The sequence below is a fragment of the Microtus ochrogaster genome, unplaced genomic scaffold (assembly GCF_000317375.1).
Source record: "Microtus ochrogaster isolate Prairie Vole_2 unplaced genomic scaffold, MicOch1.0 UNK220, whole genome shotgun sequence".
Classification (NCBI taxonomy): Eukaryota; Metazoa; Chordata; class Mammalia; order Rodentia; family Cricetidae; genus Microtus; species Microtus ochrogaster.
Genome location: NW_004949318.1, coordinates 32,882 through 48,263, shown reverse-complemented (window position 1 = coordinate 48,263; position 15,382 = coordinate 32,882). Strand labels below are relative to the sequence as shown.

The 15,382-nt window shown below is 36.7% G+C and overlaps 1 protein-coding gene across 1 annotated transcript in view; it reads right to left on the bottom strand.

The window, feature by feature from the left end:
- Positions 1-14,597, bottom strand: part of LOC101983140 (cytochrome P450 3A6-like) — a 54,217-nt gene extending 39,620 nt beyond the window's left edge. Inside the window, 4 exon segments of the mRNA XM_013355597.1 lie at positions 6,023-6,122; positions 9,170-9,222; positions 12,726-12,819; positions 14,527-14,597. Coding sequence (XP_013211051.1) covers positions 6,023-6,122; positions 9,170-9,222; positions 12,726-12,819; positions 14,527-14,597 — 318 coding nt within the window.
- Between the last annotated feature and the right edge of the window lie 785 nt (positions 14,598-15,382).

The following is a 15,382-nucleotide window of genomic DNA, read 5'->3' as shown; positions in this document are numbered from 1 at the left end:
AGAATGACAACAACAACAACAACAACAAAAGAACCAGAAGTGGAGATTGAAGAAGAGGAAGAAGTGAAATTATCTTTATTTGCAGAATATTACCTCAGAAAACTTGTAGCAATATTCAATAATTTCAACATTGAGCCAGGATGCAAAACCAACTTAGGAAATGTGTAGTCTTTCTCACACCATCATGCTGAGATGTATATCATGGACACACTACCTGTCACAGTAACCTCCAAGAAAATATCCCTTGGAATCAACCTAACCAAGGAGGAGAAAAACCTCTACAATAAAACCTTTGAAAAGACATATTTAAACACCAGAAAATGAAAAACATCCCATACTCTCAAGTGGCAGAGTTGATATTGTGAAATGACCAGCCTGTAAAAGCAATTTACAGATTCAATACAACATCCCCATCTTGTTCTTTGTGCAACTAGAAAAAAAGAATCCTAAAACTCATCGGAAGCCAGAAAATATTGTAGCTAAACAAGCAATATTGAGTAAAAAGAACAATATAGGATGGATTATCAATCTAATTTCAAGACATAATGCAGATCCTGGTAACAAAAAGAATATGGTAGTGGCACAGAAAGAAATAGATGTACCAATGACAGAAAACAAAAGTTTAAATCATAAGTAAATGTAATTACAGCCACCTGACATTTGACAAAAGTACCAAAACATGCCCTTAAGAAAGATCATCATCATTAAACACTGCTTGAAACACTGACTCCAGAACCAGGTGATGGGGGAGAGTCTTCTGTTTTGTGTTAATTTCATTGGTTAAATAAAGAGATTGCCCTGGCCCTTTAATAGGACAGAAAATTAGGTAGGTTGAGTAAACAGAACAGAATGCTGGAAGAAAGAAGCTGAGTCAGTGAGTCGCCAAGGTTCTCCCACGCCAGACAGATGCAGGTAAAGATCTTCCCTGGTAAGCCACCTCGTGGGCTACACAGATTATTAGAAATGGCTTAGATTAATAGATAAGAGCTAGCCAATAAGAGGTTGGAACTAATGGGCCAGGCAGTGTTTAAAAGAATACAGTTTCAGTGTAATTATTTCGGGTAAAGCTAGCCGGGTGGCAGGAAGCAGGTCCGCTGCTCCTATTACATCAACCAGGACAACAAACATCCTATGTTCTTTCTCTTCTGAGATTCTTAGCCCCAAATCTTCAGGTGTGAGTATAAAACAGAAAGAATCCAAAGAAAGTACGTAAGTGAACAGAGACCATGACAAGGGGAACCCATTCCCCTTAGAAATAGCAGAATATAAGTGATATTTAAGGGAAAATGAGGAGGGATTTCAATTGTAGAAGGGAGAAGAAAAAAATACGGAAAGGGATGAAAAGAGGAGGGATAGATGACACTAAATGAAGGCAAGCCCTGGCAGTTGACAGGTTACAGAGAGGAGGCAGGGGTGAGATTTAGCCAGAGCATGGTGATTGGGAGAATTTCACAGTCTAACTGAATAACAGTCAGGGTACTTTTTAATATATACAGAATTCAGTAAGCAGGGATGCATTTATATTGTTCCTAGATATATATCATCTCATTTCTGTTTTTGGACATGCGTTTCTTTTCCCATTGCATATCTTTGAGCCATCATTAACAAACTGTGAAAAAACAGAATTAATTATTTTTACAGTCATTATTTCTCATCAACTCCATAATGCCAACTTCTAGGCAGCTCCCTGTAATTTCAAGGAGGCTATACAGAATTTCCAAGTCAGCCTGGTCATATTGCCATGTCCACAGAAGTGTATTATTAATTCTTAGTGGTCAGAGCACCCAAGAAAAATCCTCAGCCAAAGCTGTTCAGTTATTCTTAAAATTTTCATAAAATATACTGTTTACATTTGACATCTTTATATAATTTATTTATATGTCTCATCCTGGCATTCTTCTATTCCTTGGTCATATGGTACCACAGTTGCTCTACATGAGCTGACTTACTAAAAAGAGATGTCTCTTGATGGTTTTTTTCTGTGACTGATATGAAATGTACTTTTTGTCTCTTTTGATTGATTTTAGTTTGAAGTTATTTTGTTAGATATTAGAATAGCTACATCCCCTTGTTTTTAGGTCCATTTGATTAGAATATTTTTCCCAACCCTTTACTCTGAGATGATGTCTGTCCTTGAGGTTGAGATGTGTTTCTTGTATGCAGAAGGATGGATTCTGTTTTCATATCAAATCTGTTAGCCTGTGCCTTTTTATAGGTGAGTTGAGTCCATTTGTATTAAGGGATATTAATGACCAGTGATTGCTATCTCCTGTTAATTTAGTTTTCACTCTTGGTGATGTTAATTTGTGTGTTTTTTATTCTTTTGGATTTGCTGCTATGAGACCATCATTTGTCTGTGTTTGTGTTGGTGTAGCCAACTTCCTTGGGTTAAAGTTTTCCTTCTAGTATTTTATATAGGGCTGGGTTTGAGGCTAGGTATTGGTTAAATCTGGATTTGTCATGGAATGGAATATCTTGTTTTGTACATCTATGGTGATTGAAAGTTTTGCTGGGTATAGTAGTCTAGGCTGACATCCATGGTCTCTTATTGTCTTCATAACTCTTGACCACAACCTTCTGGCTTTCATTATCTCCAATGAGAAGTCAGGTATAATTCTGATAGGTCTGTTTTTACATGTTACTTTTTCTTTTGCAGCTGTTAATATTCTTTCTTTACTCTCTATGTTTAGTATGTTAAGAGTTTTGATTATAATGTGTCAAGAGGACAATTTTTGGATCCAGTCTATTTGGTGTTCTGTAAGCTTCTTCTATCTCCATAGGCATATCTTTCTTTAGGTTGGGAAAGTTTTCTTCTATGATTTTGTTAAATATATTTTTTGTGCTTTTAAGTTGAACTTTTTCTCCTTCTATACATATTATTATTATATTTGGCTTTTTCATGTTGTCCCCTATTTCCTGGATGTTTTGGGCTAAGCTTTTGTTAGATTTAATGTTTTTTTGACTTGAGTCTATTTCCTCTATTGTATCTTCTGCGCTTGAGATTCTCCCTTCCATCTATTATATTCTGCTGTTCATGCTTGTGCTTGTGGTTTCTGATCATTTACCCATGATTTCTGTTTCTATAATACCCTCAGCTTGTGTTTTCTTTATTGTCTCTATTTCAGTTTTCAAGTCTTGAACAGTTTCTTTCATAGGTTTGATTGTTTTTTTTCTTTGTTTTCTTTAAGGGATTTGCTGATGTCTTCCAATTTTTTTGTCTTTTCCTCCTTTTCTTTGAGGGAATTTCTTTTTTCCTCTTTACGAGTTTCAAACATTCTCCTCAAGTTATTTTTAGGTCATTTTTTTCTGCTTCATCTATATTTGGTTGTTCAAGTCTTGCTGTTGTAGGGTCTTTAGGTTTACTGCTATCATAATGTTCTTTTTAGTGTTGCATGTGTTCTTAACTTTTCTATCCATTTTTTCCTCTAATAGGTGTAGTTGGGTTTTTCTGTGATTCTGTTGATTAATCTTCTAAGTGCCAGTGAATCCAAAGCTCAGATGGTTGTTCTTCATTGTACAGTTAGTACCACGGTTCTAGAAACAATTGGTCACTCCTTCTTCCTGGAGATCACTCAGCGCTCCTGGGTTTTGCTCAGCTCCCTTAAAGTTTGGTGTCTCAGGCTTACTTTGGCATAGTTACTGGCTTTGGGCTGTTTCTGTATATCCTGGTCTGGACCCCCTTCTGCAGAGGTCCCTGGCTTGGAGTTGGTCCTGCAAAGGTCTCTGGATCTGGTCTACTCCCTCAGAGTTTTCAGGCTCAGGTGTGCCCAAACATGCAGAGGATCTGGCTCAGGCTTACTCCCTCAGAGGTCCAAGACTCTCGCTTGGATCCACAGAGGTTTCTGGTTCCTGCCTATTCCCTTTGATGTCCAGGCCAATGCTGGGACCCACCAAGGTCCTGGCTCAGGCCTACTCCCTCTGAGGTCCCAGGCTCACGTCTGAACCTGCAGAGATATCTGGTTCCTTCCTACTCCCTCGGAGGTCCCAGATTCACACCCAGATCAACAGAGGTCCTGGCTCAGGCCTAGTTCCTTAGAGTTTCTAGACACACACCCATACCTGCAGAGGTCCTGGCTTAGGTCTATTCCTTTGAAGGTACCAGATTCATGTCCAGACGCTCAGCATCTCTGGCTTTGGCTCACTAGCAGTTACTCCCCTATACCAGTTCTGGTATAGTTTGCTGTCTCCGGTCTGCTCTGGACTAGGTTGCTTGCTCAGTCCTGGTCTGCCAATATCCAGGGACTAGATTGCCTCCTGCTCCTGTGGAGCTTGCTTTCTCAGGCCCACTCTGGCCTAGATAACTAGTTTAGTCCCAGTTCTGTGGAACTTGTTGCCTCAGGCATGCTCCAGCCCAAGTTGGACTGCATTGCATCAGGCCTAATTTGGCCTAGGTTAGCAGACTTGACCTGTGTCTGGAAATCCTGGTCTGGATCCCCTCTATTTTGATTTTTGAGACATGGTTTCTTTGTAGCTTTGGAGACTATCCTAGAACTAGTTCTTGTAGACCAAGCTGGCCTCAAACTCACAGAGATATGCCTGCCTCTGCTTCCTGAGTGTTGAGATTAAAGGTGTGCACCACCATCATCTGGCTTCTATTTCTATCTAGTGTAGATAGCTCAGCTTTCTGATCTTCAGGCAAGCATTATTTGTTACAGCACAAACAAAATATCACCATAGTTTTGAATATAAGCACTGATGACACCTGCTAATAAAGCCTTTAAAACACTGCCAAATAAAGCAAACAAACAAAGAAGCAAATAACCTAAAAAACACTGAAGGAGAAAGAAAAACACTAACTTTAGTATTAATTGTGATTACCAAAATTCCTTATGAAATCTGAAGTGACATAGGAATAAGGAAATTGTGTCTCCCTGAGACAGGAGAGCTAACAAGAACTGCTGACTTCTGCTCTGTGAACCTGCATGTACCTCCTTTCTCTTGAAAGGGCCACATTTGCTCTTCTAGGATGAAAAGTGACCATCACCAATAACCACTTAGACAGTGTCCTCATTAACTTTTCTATTTCTCTGAAGAGACACCATGATCATGGAAACTCTTATTAAAGAAAACATTTATTTGGGATGGCTTAGAGTTTCAGAGGTTTAGTGCATTATCTACATGGCAGAGACAAACAGGCAGGCATGATGCCAATGAAAGAGCTGAAAGTTCTACATCTTGATCCACAGGCAACAAGAAGTGAACTCTGTCTACACTGAGTGTAGCTTGAGCATAGGAGACCACAAAACACATTCTCATAATGACACACTTCCTAAAACAATGCAAAACCTACTTCAATAAAGTCATACCTCCTAATAGGGCCACTCGATATGAGCTTGAGGGGCAGTTACATTTAAACTACCACAGACAGCAAGCTGTTTGATAAAAGTAACCATGTCTTAGCCTGAAACATGTACACTTTAGCTTCTGTAAAATTTTTCTATCTCTAGAGAAAATTTACTTCAAAGCTGGGGAAACAAAAAGCATTCTAAAATGGTCAGAAGACTATAATAGTACCTAAACCAGTGATGCAGTCTTGGCCTCCTTTAGTAATAGTTAGAGGCCATAGTTGGGAGTTGATTAGAGAAGTCATCCTTTATTGCACAGAGTTGAGAATTTTTTCTTAGGGAAGATTGAGGACCCCTCCTTCAAAAATACAGAATGAAGATTACTTGTATATTGTATAGTGATTCCATAATTGCTTCGTGATAATAGGTTTGTTGGTTTTGTGGTACTTGAGTCTGAACCCCAGATCTTATACATGCCAGTAAGCCCTATACCATTGAGATATATCCCCAGATAATCATAATAGAAATTTTAAATAGTCACATTTTTATTTTTGATTATAATAAGGTTTGTCCCTTTTCATTTCTTTCTCCAAACCTTCATATATATCTCTTATTGCAGTCTTTCATACTGATGGTCAATTTTTCTTATTAATTGTCAGATGTATATACATTCATTTTCATAATTGTAAACCTTCAATGTGTATATTGCTCACATTTTTAAAAAGAGAAATACATACCCGCATATTTGTGAAGACAGAATAAAATTCCTTCACTAGCACACTTTTTATCAAGCCTGGTTCTGCAACGGCAAGGATAGGCTGCAGCCCCTCATATAGCCTGCATTGTGAAAACAGATATGGTTAAACTTTGATGATGATGTTACTGTTGGTTCTACAGGACACAGCACCTTAGGCTTTCCAACACAAGAAGCCACTGCTTAGTTCAGGAAATGAGTAGAAACATATCCTAGGCAAGGACGAAATATATGACAACAAAATAGCTCTCTAAATTCATCACACTTGAGCCAACATGGAGGAACTGAAGCCTTTGAAAGGAAACACATAGGAACAAAACATATTCTTTGTAATTTAAGTTCATGTACAATTTTCTTAGACATTCAGAGGAAAACAGTAACAGAAGGAAGCTGAAAATCCCAGCAGTGGTCAAGTTGAAAGAAAACAGAACAAGAGTCAAATTTTTTCGAAGTTATGCAGAAAGCAAAGAAAGAGTGAGGAAGCCCCAAAAATGTCACAGAGGGCAGGAGTGCTGAGAATGACAAGATGCAAATCAGAGTTCAGATGACACTAAATCTGAGGCTTTTATGTTCCAGGGACAAGGAGAGTGAGAAAATTAGACTCATGACTAGGTAAAGCAATAGATACAGCTGATCAAAGACAGAAACACCCTGACAGCAATGAAGTTATCTGTTAACATGATGTAAGAGCCAAAAATGCATCCGACTATGTAGTGTGCAGCCTTTGATAGGCACTTTCTTACCATGATTCTAAAATTTGTGTTTCCTGTCATTTTAATGTCCACATATGCTCTCCTACTTGGATGGAGCCCAAGTAAGGAAGGGCTTCCATTCTGCCTCTGCAAAGGTTAAATATTTAATATGTAATAACTTGGTGGTTAATTAAGTTGATATTCCACTGTCAGCATTTATCCATAAGAGCTATGGTACAAGAAATATTTGGGGGACACAGAGGTGATGAAAAATCAGTCTTCTGTAACTATTTTCATCCAATGAGAGAAATAGTCTTTAACTAAGAAGAACATGATTCTTTTTCAATAAAATAAAAAAAAATCTAGTAGTTGGAGAGGAGACGGATTTTCAGAAGTAGAAGATGTCTGGAATCCCCGTATCACTGCCAGTTTAGTTTATTCAATAATAAAAAATATTTCACCATGTTTGGAATATAGGTTGGTACTAGAGTCCTTCCTACATTGTAGAATAACATGGGCTGGTGGGTTTCAATATAAATACATAGAAATAAAAAATGTTACAAGATATTAACCATGTTTAAATTTATAGATAAAATTATTATATTTTATATTTTAATTTGATATGTTTGAGCATAGGCCTGAGTATATGTATACATACAATGTACACACTGAAGCCTGTGAAGGTCTGAAGAGGTTTTGGATTCCCTGGGTTTTGAGATAGCATGTGGGTACTGGGAAAGAAATGGTGGGTCTTCCACAAAATAGTAACTGTTTTACTTTGTTGGTACAACTTTCCAGGCTTTAAAGTCAAAATATTAACAACTGACAAGCAATAATGATACAAGGAGCACTTTCTTTGAAACTGTTGGAAATGCATCACAGAGTGCCTTTGGTGATAGGTTATGTGTTCTTATTGACCATGTCAGTTCAGCAGACCCTGTGCTGAATACTGTAGTTTCTGATGATGGATATGAAGAGATGAAGAGGCAGAACCTTCTCTACCCTGCGTGTGGTACACAGCACAGTGATGTCATAACTTCCCAGGCTCTTAATAAACCTCCAGCAGCTCTAAAAGTGAAAGTTTAATAATTTTGGCCCAAAAGCACACAAAGTAATTAATGAAACAAGTCAAGAGGGAAATGACATGCAGTAACATATCCTGCTTTTTGCTGTCATTATTAAGTGGTGAAAGGAAATATTAATACACATTCTTGCTACACAGCCATCACCTCATATCTAGTATAAACAGAAAAAGGAGAGAACTAGACAATTCAGTGACATGTGCTGTCACAGACCTCTAAGAGAACAGGCAGGAATGGAAGACAGTGAGTTCTAGGCCAACCTGAACTTCATTGTAAATTCCAGGCCAAACTTGGTATACAGAGACCTGGTCTCAAAAGTCGATGTGGAAAACTTAGGAGGTGTCTAATCTACTAAAAGAACTACAAGCAAGAAAGAAATCCTAGGAATGGGAGAACTCTTCTTCCCCAGAGATGAGTACACCTTATTTGTTATCAATTATCAAATGATCAGCACTGACAGTGCTCATAAATATCATATATAGAACAAGAAGGGTATACTTAGAATATATTTATTAAAATATAAAATAGTATGTATGTGTATATGTATATATACATACATATTATTGTCTAGTTCTCTCCTTTTTCTGTTCATACTTGATATGAGGTGATGGCTGTGTAGCAAGAATGTGTATTAATATTTCCTTTCACCACTTAATAATGACAGCAAAAAGCAGGATATGTTACTGCATGTATATGTTACATATATATATATATATATGTAACAATGATTAGTGATAAGAGATACCATGAAATGGAAAAAGAGCAAAAGGAAATTATTGGAGGTTTTGTAGAGTACAAGGGAAAGGAGAAATGATACAATTATATTATAATCTCAAACAATTAAAGAAATATTAAAAATATTAATAATAAAAACAAAATCAACAGGTAATTTAACATAAAATATCTATAAATCCGTATATTTATTTGATATTTTACTCCAGCCTGTATTTGAAAAGCACATAATTACTATAAGTATTTTTTATAAGAATGATTTTTATTTTACTCAGGGTGAATCACTATGGGAAGGAGAACACTCTCCTGAATTATGATTACATATTACATGTCTCTGTAATAATGCATTTCACACAATTTAAAGGAGCCCAAGGAAGGATAATAAAAGTAAAATAAAATGCCTTATAAGACATTTGACAAAAGTAGCCGCTTGATCATTGAAGGATAAAGACAAATCATTACTTGCAACATAAACTGGCATATGCCACCCTTGGTAGACAGGCTTGCAAACACTATAAAATAGGCAATGCCTCCCGAGTAACTTTGTTGACAAGCTACTTGTGCCTTTTGGTGCCACATCACAATATCACAATATTATCTGATAGACATTTCCAGAATACTCACCCCCACATATCCCCATACTTGTTTCGGCATTCTACATCAAATATTGATCTACCCTAGGAAGAGAAATAATATGAAAAGTTATTTTTTTTCTATGTGTGTTGACCACTATATGAAAAAGGTATGACGCAAGTCTCAGGACACCAGGTTCTTTATCTAACTCCTCCAAAGTCAGTTGAAAGAAGGTCTCTGAGGGAGAAGAAGATGCAGGAGACCAATTACATGAAGAAATTAAAGTTATTCATGATTTTTTCCCCAGGGTATTATACCTTTCAAATGTTTTCTTCTCTATTTAAACTAAGAATTTGTTCATTTTCTGCTATACTGTTCTGAAAATGTATTGACTCTGAAATCCTGAAACACTCCATCTTTTCTATACTTTGGGTGTGTGAGGGCTCCAAGAATCAGGAAGATTGCCAAAAATATGCAAAATCTATTTTTTCTCACTTACTGACCCTATCACCTGATCACTTACCTAGAATTCTAGTGTAATCAGTAAATTGAGCATATAATTCATGCTTGGAGTATATTAGATTTATATAAATGTTATTTGTCAGATTAACTGAATAGTAAGCAATAAAGTATAGGCAAAATAGGTTGGTCTTTTAGTGTACATGAGGAAATACCAATTTACATAAAGCAAACATAAAATTTGAATAACTGATATGCATTTATACCTCTAAAACCCGCGGATATATAAAATTTGTAGTTAAGTGGTATTGTAATTTTGTAGGATATAATTGCATGTAAGTCAATGTACCTCAAACTCTGTGTGTATCATAAGGGTGACCTGAATATCCTTACCTTTCTGATTTTATCGCCTGTGTACTGGAATAACAGATTTGCGCCATGGCCAGTATGTCTATTTATGTGATTATGCTGAGTGTGCTAGAAAGAGAACTTCAGAATAAATTTCCTCTTCAGCAATGTTAATTTCAGCTGTGTGAAATTAGGTAGCTGGGCAGATGATGGAGTTCTGCCTGTGGATCATTTGCCTCATGCTGAGAACCAGGCTCGTGTAAGGTTTCTCAGAGGCCATAATGAAAGGAGAAGGAAACATGAGTTCTGTTTGCTTGTCCAGTAGCAGACTTAGCAAGACTAGGGCTGGAGCCTGATCCTTGAAGGAGTTAAGGTTGTAGTTTCTTTTGGATCAGATTCTTTCCCTTGGGCTGAGTTTGCCAGTCCTAAAACAGCTAGATCTGGGATATCTTGCACTCTCTTTGCCAGTGTTGTTTGACTTACCTCTCTGCTGACCTTTGCCATTAAGCCATGCAAATAGTATTTAAAAAAAACAATGCTGTTTAAGATACATGCTTGTCATGAGTTGTCAGCTTGTGTAAGACTCTCAGTCTCAGTTATGTGTCTTCTTTACTTCTTGTCTCCGGTCCTCACCCTCCACATCTCACAATCTTCCCATTTGGGACCCCATTTCCTGCAGGTTAAGGTGAAGTTGTGCCCAAAATAGGGCTCAAGTATAGGAAATATCAAGAATGCGCACTGACACAATGAATATATAAAATGAGTCAGATCGGGGACTGTTTATAAGGAAGAAAGTTAACAGAACATAAAGAGTGCTTTCTTTTCCTTCATATACTTCCTTTGTCTCTGCATTTGTGTTCTGTCTAATGCTTGTAAAGCATTTAAAAAGTTACTTATATTCATTTAAAAAATATCTCCTTGGTTCCCTGAAGAAAGTTCTGTAAGTTTAAAGACATGTAAACATGTAGGTGAATGGTTAAAAATACAATACCACCTATGAAGGCCAAGAAAGTTTCCTATTGATGAATTTATGATGAAACAATACCCAGTTCTTTCTTTCTTTCTTTCTTTCTTTCTTTCTTTCTTTCTTTCTTTCTTTCTTTCTTTCCTTTCTTTCTTTCCTTTCTTTCTTTCTCTCTTTCTTTCCTTCCTTCCTTCCTTCCTTCCTTCTTTCTCTTTTTCCTTCCTTCTTTCACTTCCCCTTCCTTTTTTCCTCCATCCCTCCCTTTCCCTTCCTTCCTTCCTTCCTTTCTTCCTTCCTTTCTTTCTTTCTTTCTTTCTTTCTTTCTTCATTTCTCACTCTCAGTCTTCCCCATCAACACCTCACCATTCAAGACCCTCATTCCTTGGATTAAAATCAGTCTAAAATATGCAAAGCCTTGGATTTGATACCCAAATCCCTATAATTAACCCCATAATTAAGATATTTCTGTACACACAAGTGATGAGTAAGAGGGAAAAGGAAACCATGGCCATCATCGATACAGCTATCTTGTGCCAGTATTAACTACAGGAGATACTTCTTGAAACAAAACCCTAAACAAAAGAAAACATAATGCAAAAAAGTGTATTTCAAAGGAAATAAATTTAAAATATCATCTGAAAAATAAAGGAAAATGATGTTTATTTTCAATTTCATAAGAGTATGGAATTATTAGTAAATTAAGCAAAAAATCTGTTTGGAAGAATTATGATATGATCAGTAGGACTCAAGTTTTTGGAAAAGAAAATTTTCCAGCAGTAAAAGCTTCACACTGACACTGTTGTTGGTCTCCTGAGTGTGAACCTACGGATGACAGTCCAGGAACCCGTTCCGTTAGAAAACCTCCACAAAGGCTCTGTATAAACTCAGAGGTCTAATTATATTGTATGTGTGTGTTGATATGTATGTATACATTTATGTAAATATACATAAACACTTTATATCTATGTGTGTATATATGTATATACACATATATACATGCTTATATGTGTGTATATATATTCCTCTCGTCACATCTAATTTTTACATTTTATGAAGTTGTCAAATTATGCTTTTTTTCAATATCAATCTGCTTCTGTTTCAAAGCACAAAACTCACTTAATGGTTAAATATCAGAGGATCACAAGCAACAACATCCCATCTCCCATAATCCCACACCTCAGCATCCTGTATAAGGTTCTACTTTAAAGTGCAAGGGAGTAAAACCTTTTTGTTTGAGTTCTCAATACACCCCACTAACACACACAGGAAATCATAAGTGACAAAAACACAGCTAGAGCCTTAAAAATAATAACAGGATATGTAATGGTTATATTGAGGATTCAGTTATCTGCATATTCCTCAAAGTAACCGTGTGCCTTTATAAGCATGCCCTAGAGCTACTCAGCAGGAAGGGAAAATGTTAGTATTCAACTCTGATGTGACTACTGCATTAAAGTTGTTTAGATGCTGCCCAAGGTCCTTGATATATATTTCTTCAAACGCTGAATCAGAGAAACTGTAATTTTCTGGTATCTGTACTGAAAATACTTAAATCTGATGCTTCCAAATTCTATATTTTCAGGTTTTTAGCATCTGGTAATACTGTGTTAACATTTAAGACTGACATCTGACACAAATTTCAGGTCCCCCAAAACCACATGTCAAATCCTGCCCAGGATAAATGGTCAAAGTTCAGCGTGTAGCACCAACTATTCTGAAAGCTGTGAAATGTAGCTTCCAATGACCGTATACACTGATGAAATGACATAATCCCATGACATTCATGAAACTGTCACAGACACAAGAACTTAATTAGGGAATACAAGCATAACTCACCTTCCTATATTTAAGCATTGTCCCAACAAAAGGCAGAGGTTAGGGGCCAGGAATCCCTAACTTCTTAAAAAGTCCATGTGAAGAGGTTCCACAACTAAATAGAGAGGAAGAAACCAGGACATGAGCTTGTTAACACACATATATATTCACATATGTACAGACATTAACCATGAATATATATAAATGAGACATATGTGAATAAGTGTATTTATGCTTCTGAATGAGTGAATATGTATATTCATGCATATGCATAATATTAAATATTATTTAATATCATGTAATGTATAATATTAAATCATTATGCCACATGTGTAAATATACATATTCAATCATTCAGAAACAACAATACACTTATTCACATATGTCCTCATTTATGTATATTATTTAATAGTATATCAGTATGTACTGATTTCTTTCCCCTTGGGTACAACCATTGACAACTACAAAAGTCTATCTACTGAGGGAGAACTTAGCATAAAATTGTGGTACAATAATCTTGTTAACACACAATTTATTATAAACCTTTAGGTTAACTCTTAAAGGCCCCAGGCCTAGAGTTAATATGTAATAAAACTTACGAACCTTAAAGTTGAATGTTACTGAGGGGCTCACCAAGTTAACAAGGAAACCAACATCATCAGTGTGGGTAACCACAATGCAAGATTCACATGATTCCTTCTCAACATTATGTGAACAGCCAATAGTGAGATTGCTCAGTGGTGAAGGGCAGTCCACCAGCAAAGTCGCTTGACAAGACTCTGATTTGTTCTGTCCCTCAGAATGAAAATTGTGCAGAGTTTCCCAGAGGCAGCTATTAACCTAGAATTATGGCCTTGCAGCTAAGAGTAATTGCTGCTCTTGAAGGGGACAGAGGTTCAGTTACCAGCAACTACATGACAGATCACAACTGTCTATAATTCCAGGGCCTTGGAAATCCAATGCATTATTTTTAACCTCAATGGGCATCTGAAATGCAGGTGGTACATATACATACATGCAGACACAATTGTCATATGCACAAAATAAAAATAAATATATTTTTAAAGATATAGAGTTTGAGTCATCTTCTCTTTAAGAATAAAATTTTGATGCTGCAGCTGTCATTGAGCCATTCCTGCTCTTGCAATAAAGGTGTCAAACAAATTCCTGTAATAACCACATAAACTCATGTTTCTGCAGGGTGGACTTTAGACAAATGTCTACCTTCGTCTTTCAGTGGTGCCCTATTTAGGTGAAATATTGTTTCCTCTCATCTTTCCAGGAAAGGTTGGACAGCACTATGCTGTGCCCCAGTGAAGGGACTACTGACTAATTCTATCCTGTTTCTTCATAGATAGCACAATGCCAGCTTTCTGTACTAAGATGATCACTCACAAGACATTTAGGTATTAACTGGTGTCTTTAATCCAACAACATCAGTGACAATACTCTCAGAGAAGGCAGGCCTGTGTCTAAGTAATAATTAATAGCTCATATGTAGATTACTACATTGTGGGTTCTATATCCTGCAAATCCTCCTATTCTGTTGTGACAAACTAATGAAAAACAAATGGCCAGAAACTATCCTGTAGAAACAGCTCATTCTAACCATTTTAAGCCTACTGGAACTTTAACAGTAGTTGAGAACTTTTGACTGAAAAGCACTGTGAGATACATGGTTTAGTTTACAGCCAAAATGCATTCAGCTGTGGCAGTATTAAATTCCACTGGATTATATCTTCTGGTTTTCAGATAGGTAAAAAGGGTCTGAGAATCATTCCAACTCTAGGACCACAAAGGAGAGGCATCAGCCCTTACTCACAGGTAGAGGAGCACCAGGATGGTAGCCAGCAGTGCCCTTGCTTCCATGGAAAGATTTAGAATCAGGTCCATTGCTCTTTTCTTCCAAGAAATCTGCTCTCTGACTTTTCCTTATAGGTGAGAAATTTAGTTCTCCTTCTGAGACCAGGGGTGAAACTGTGAAGCTAAGCCATGGTATTTATGTTTTAGGAAAGGGGGTGGAGCAGTTGATACTGCCAGTAGAAAGACCAACTGTGTATCTATCATGGTTATAGAGAATATGGGTGTCCTCTTCACTTGGCAGTTCACAATAGTTTATGCTAACCCACATTTTGACTTCTTCACTGTTCTTTTCTACAAAATTAATAAATAATTAAACCAATGCTCTCAGTGAGACCAGAGGTCATAGATGTTTATCAGAATTGAGGTAGACTAATTGACATTAAATTTCCATGAATGTTTCTGTGGCTGTCTTCACTGTTAAAAATAATAAATCTTTGCAAACAAATCTCATCTCTAAATCTTTATGTATGTGTATCCTTTCTCTGGAACTCCTGTGTATGATAGAAGGAATATTGTATTTCATAAGCACCTTTGGCAAAACAGTCATGTCTTCACTTCAAAATCTAAAGTTCATCTTGTATTACTTTTGTTGCCTTTTTAAATTAATGGAATATTCTAGAGATGATTCACTCATATGTTCCCTATCCTACGTCAGTTGAATATATTAAAGATAGTTTCAGATGCACACAAATGTATTAGGACATCACCCTTGGATTAACTTGATCAAGAAAAAATCCCCAAGGTTGATTTCTCCACTTTTTCTCTTGTGATGGGACTCTGTATGTAAATGGGGTGTTAGATCTGAGATTTATGCC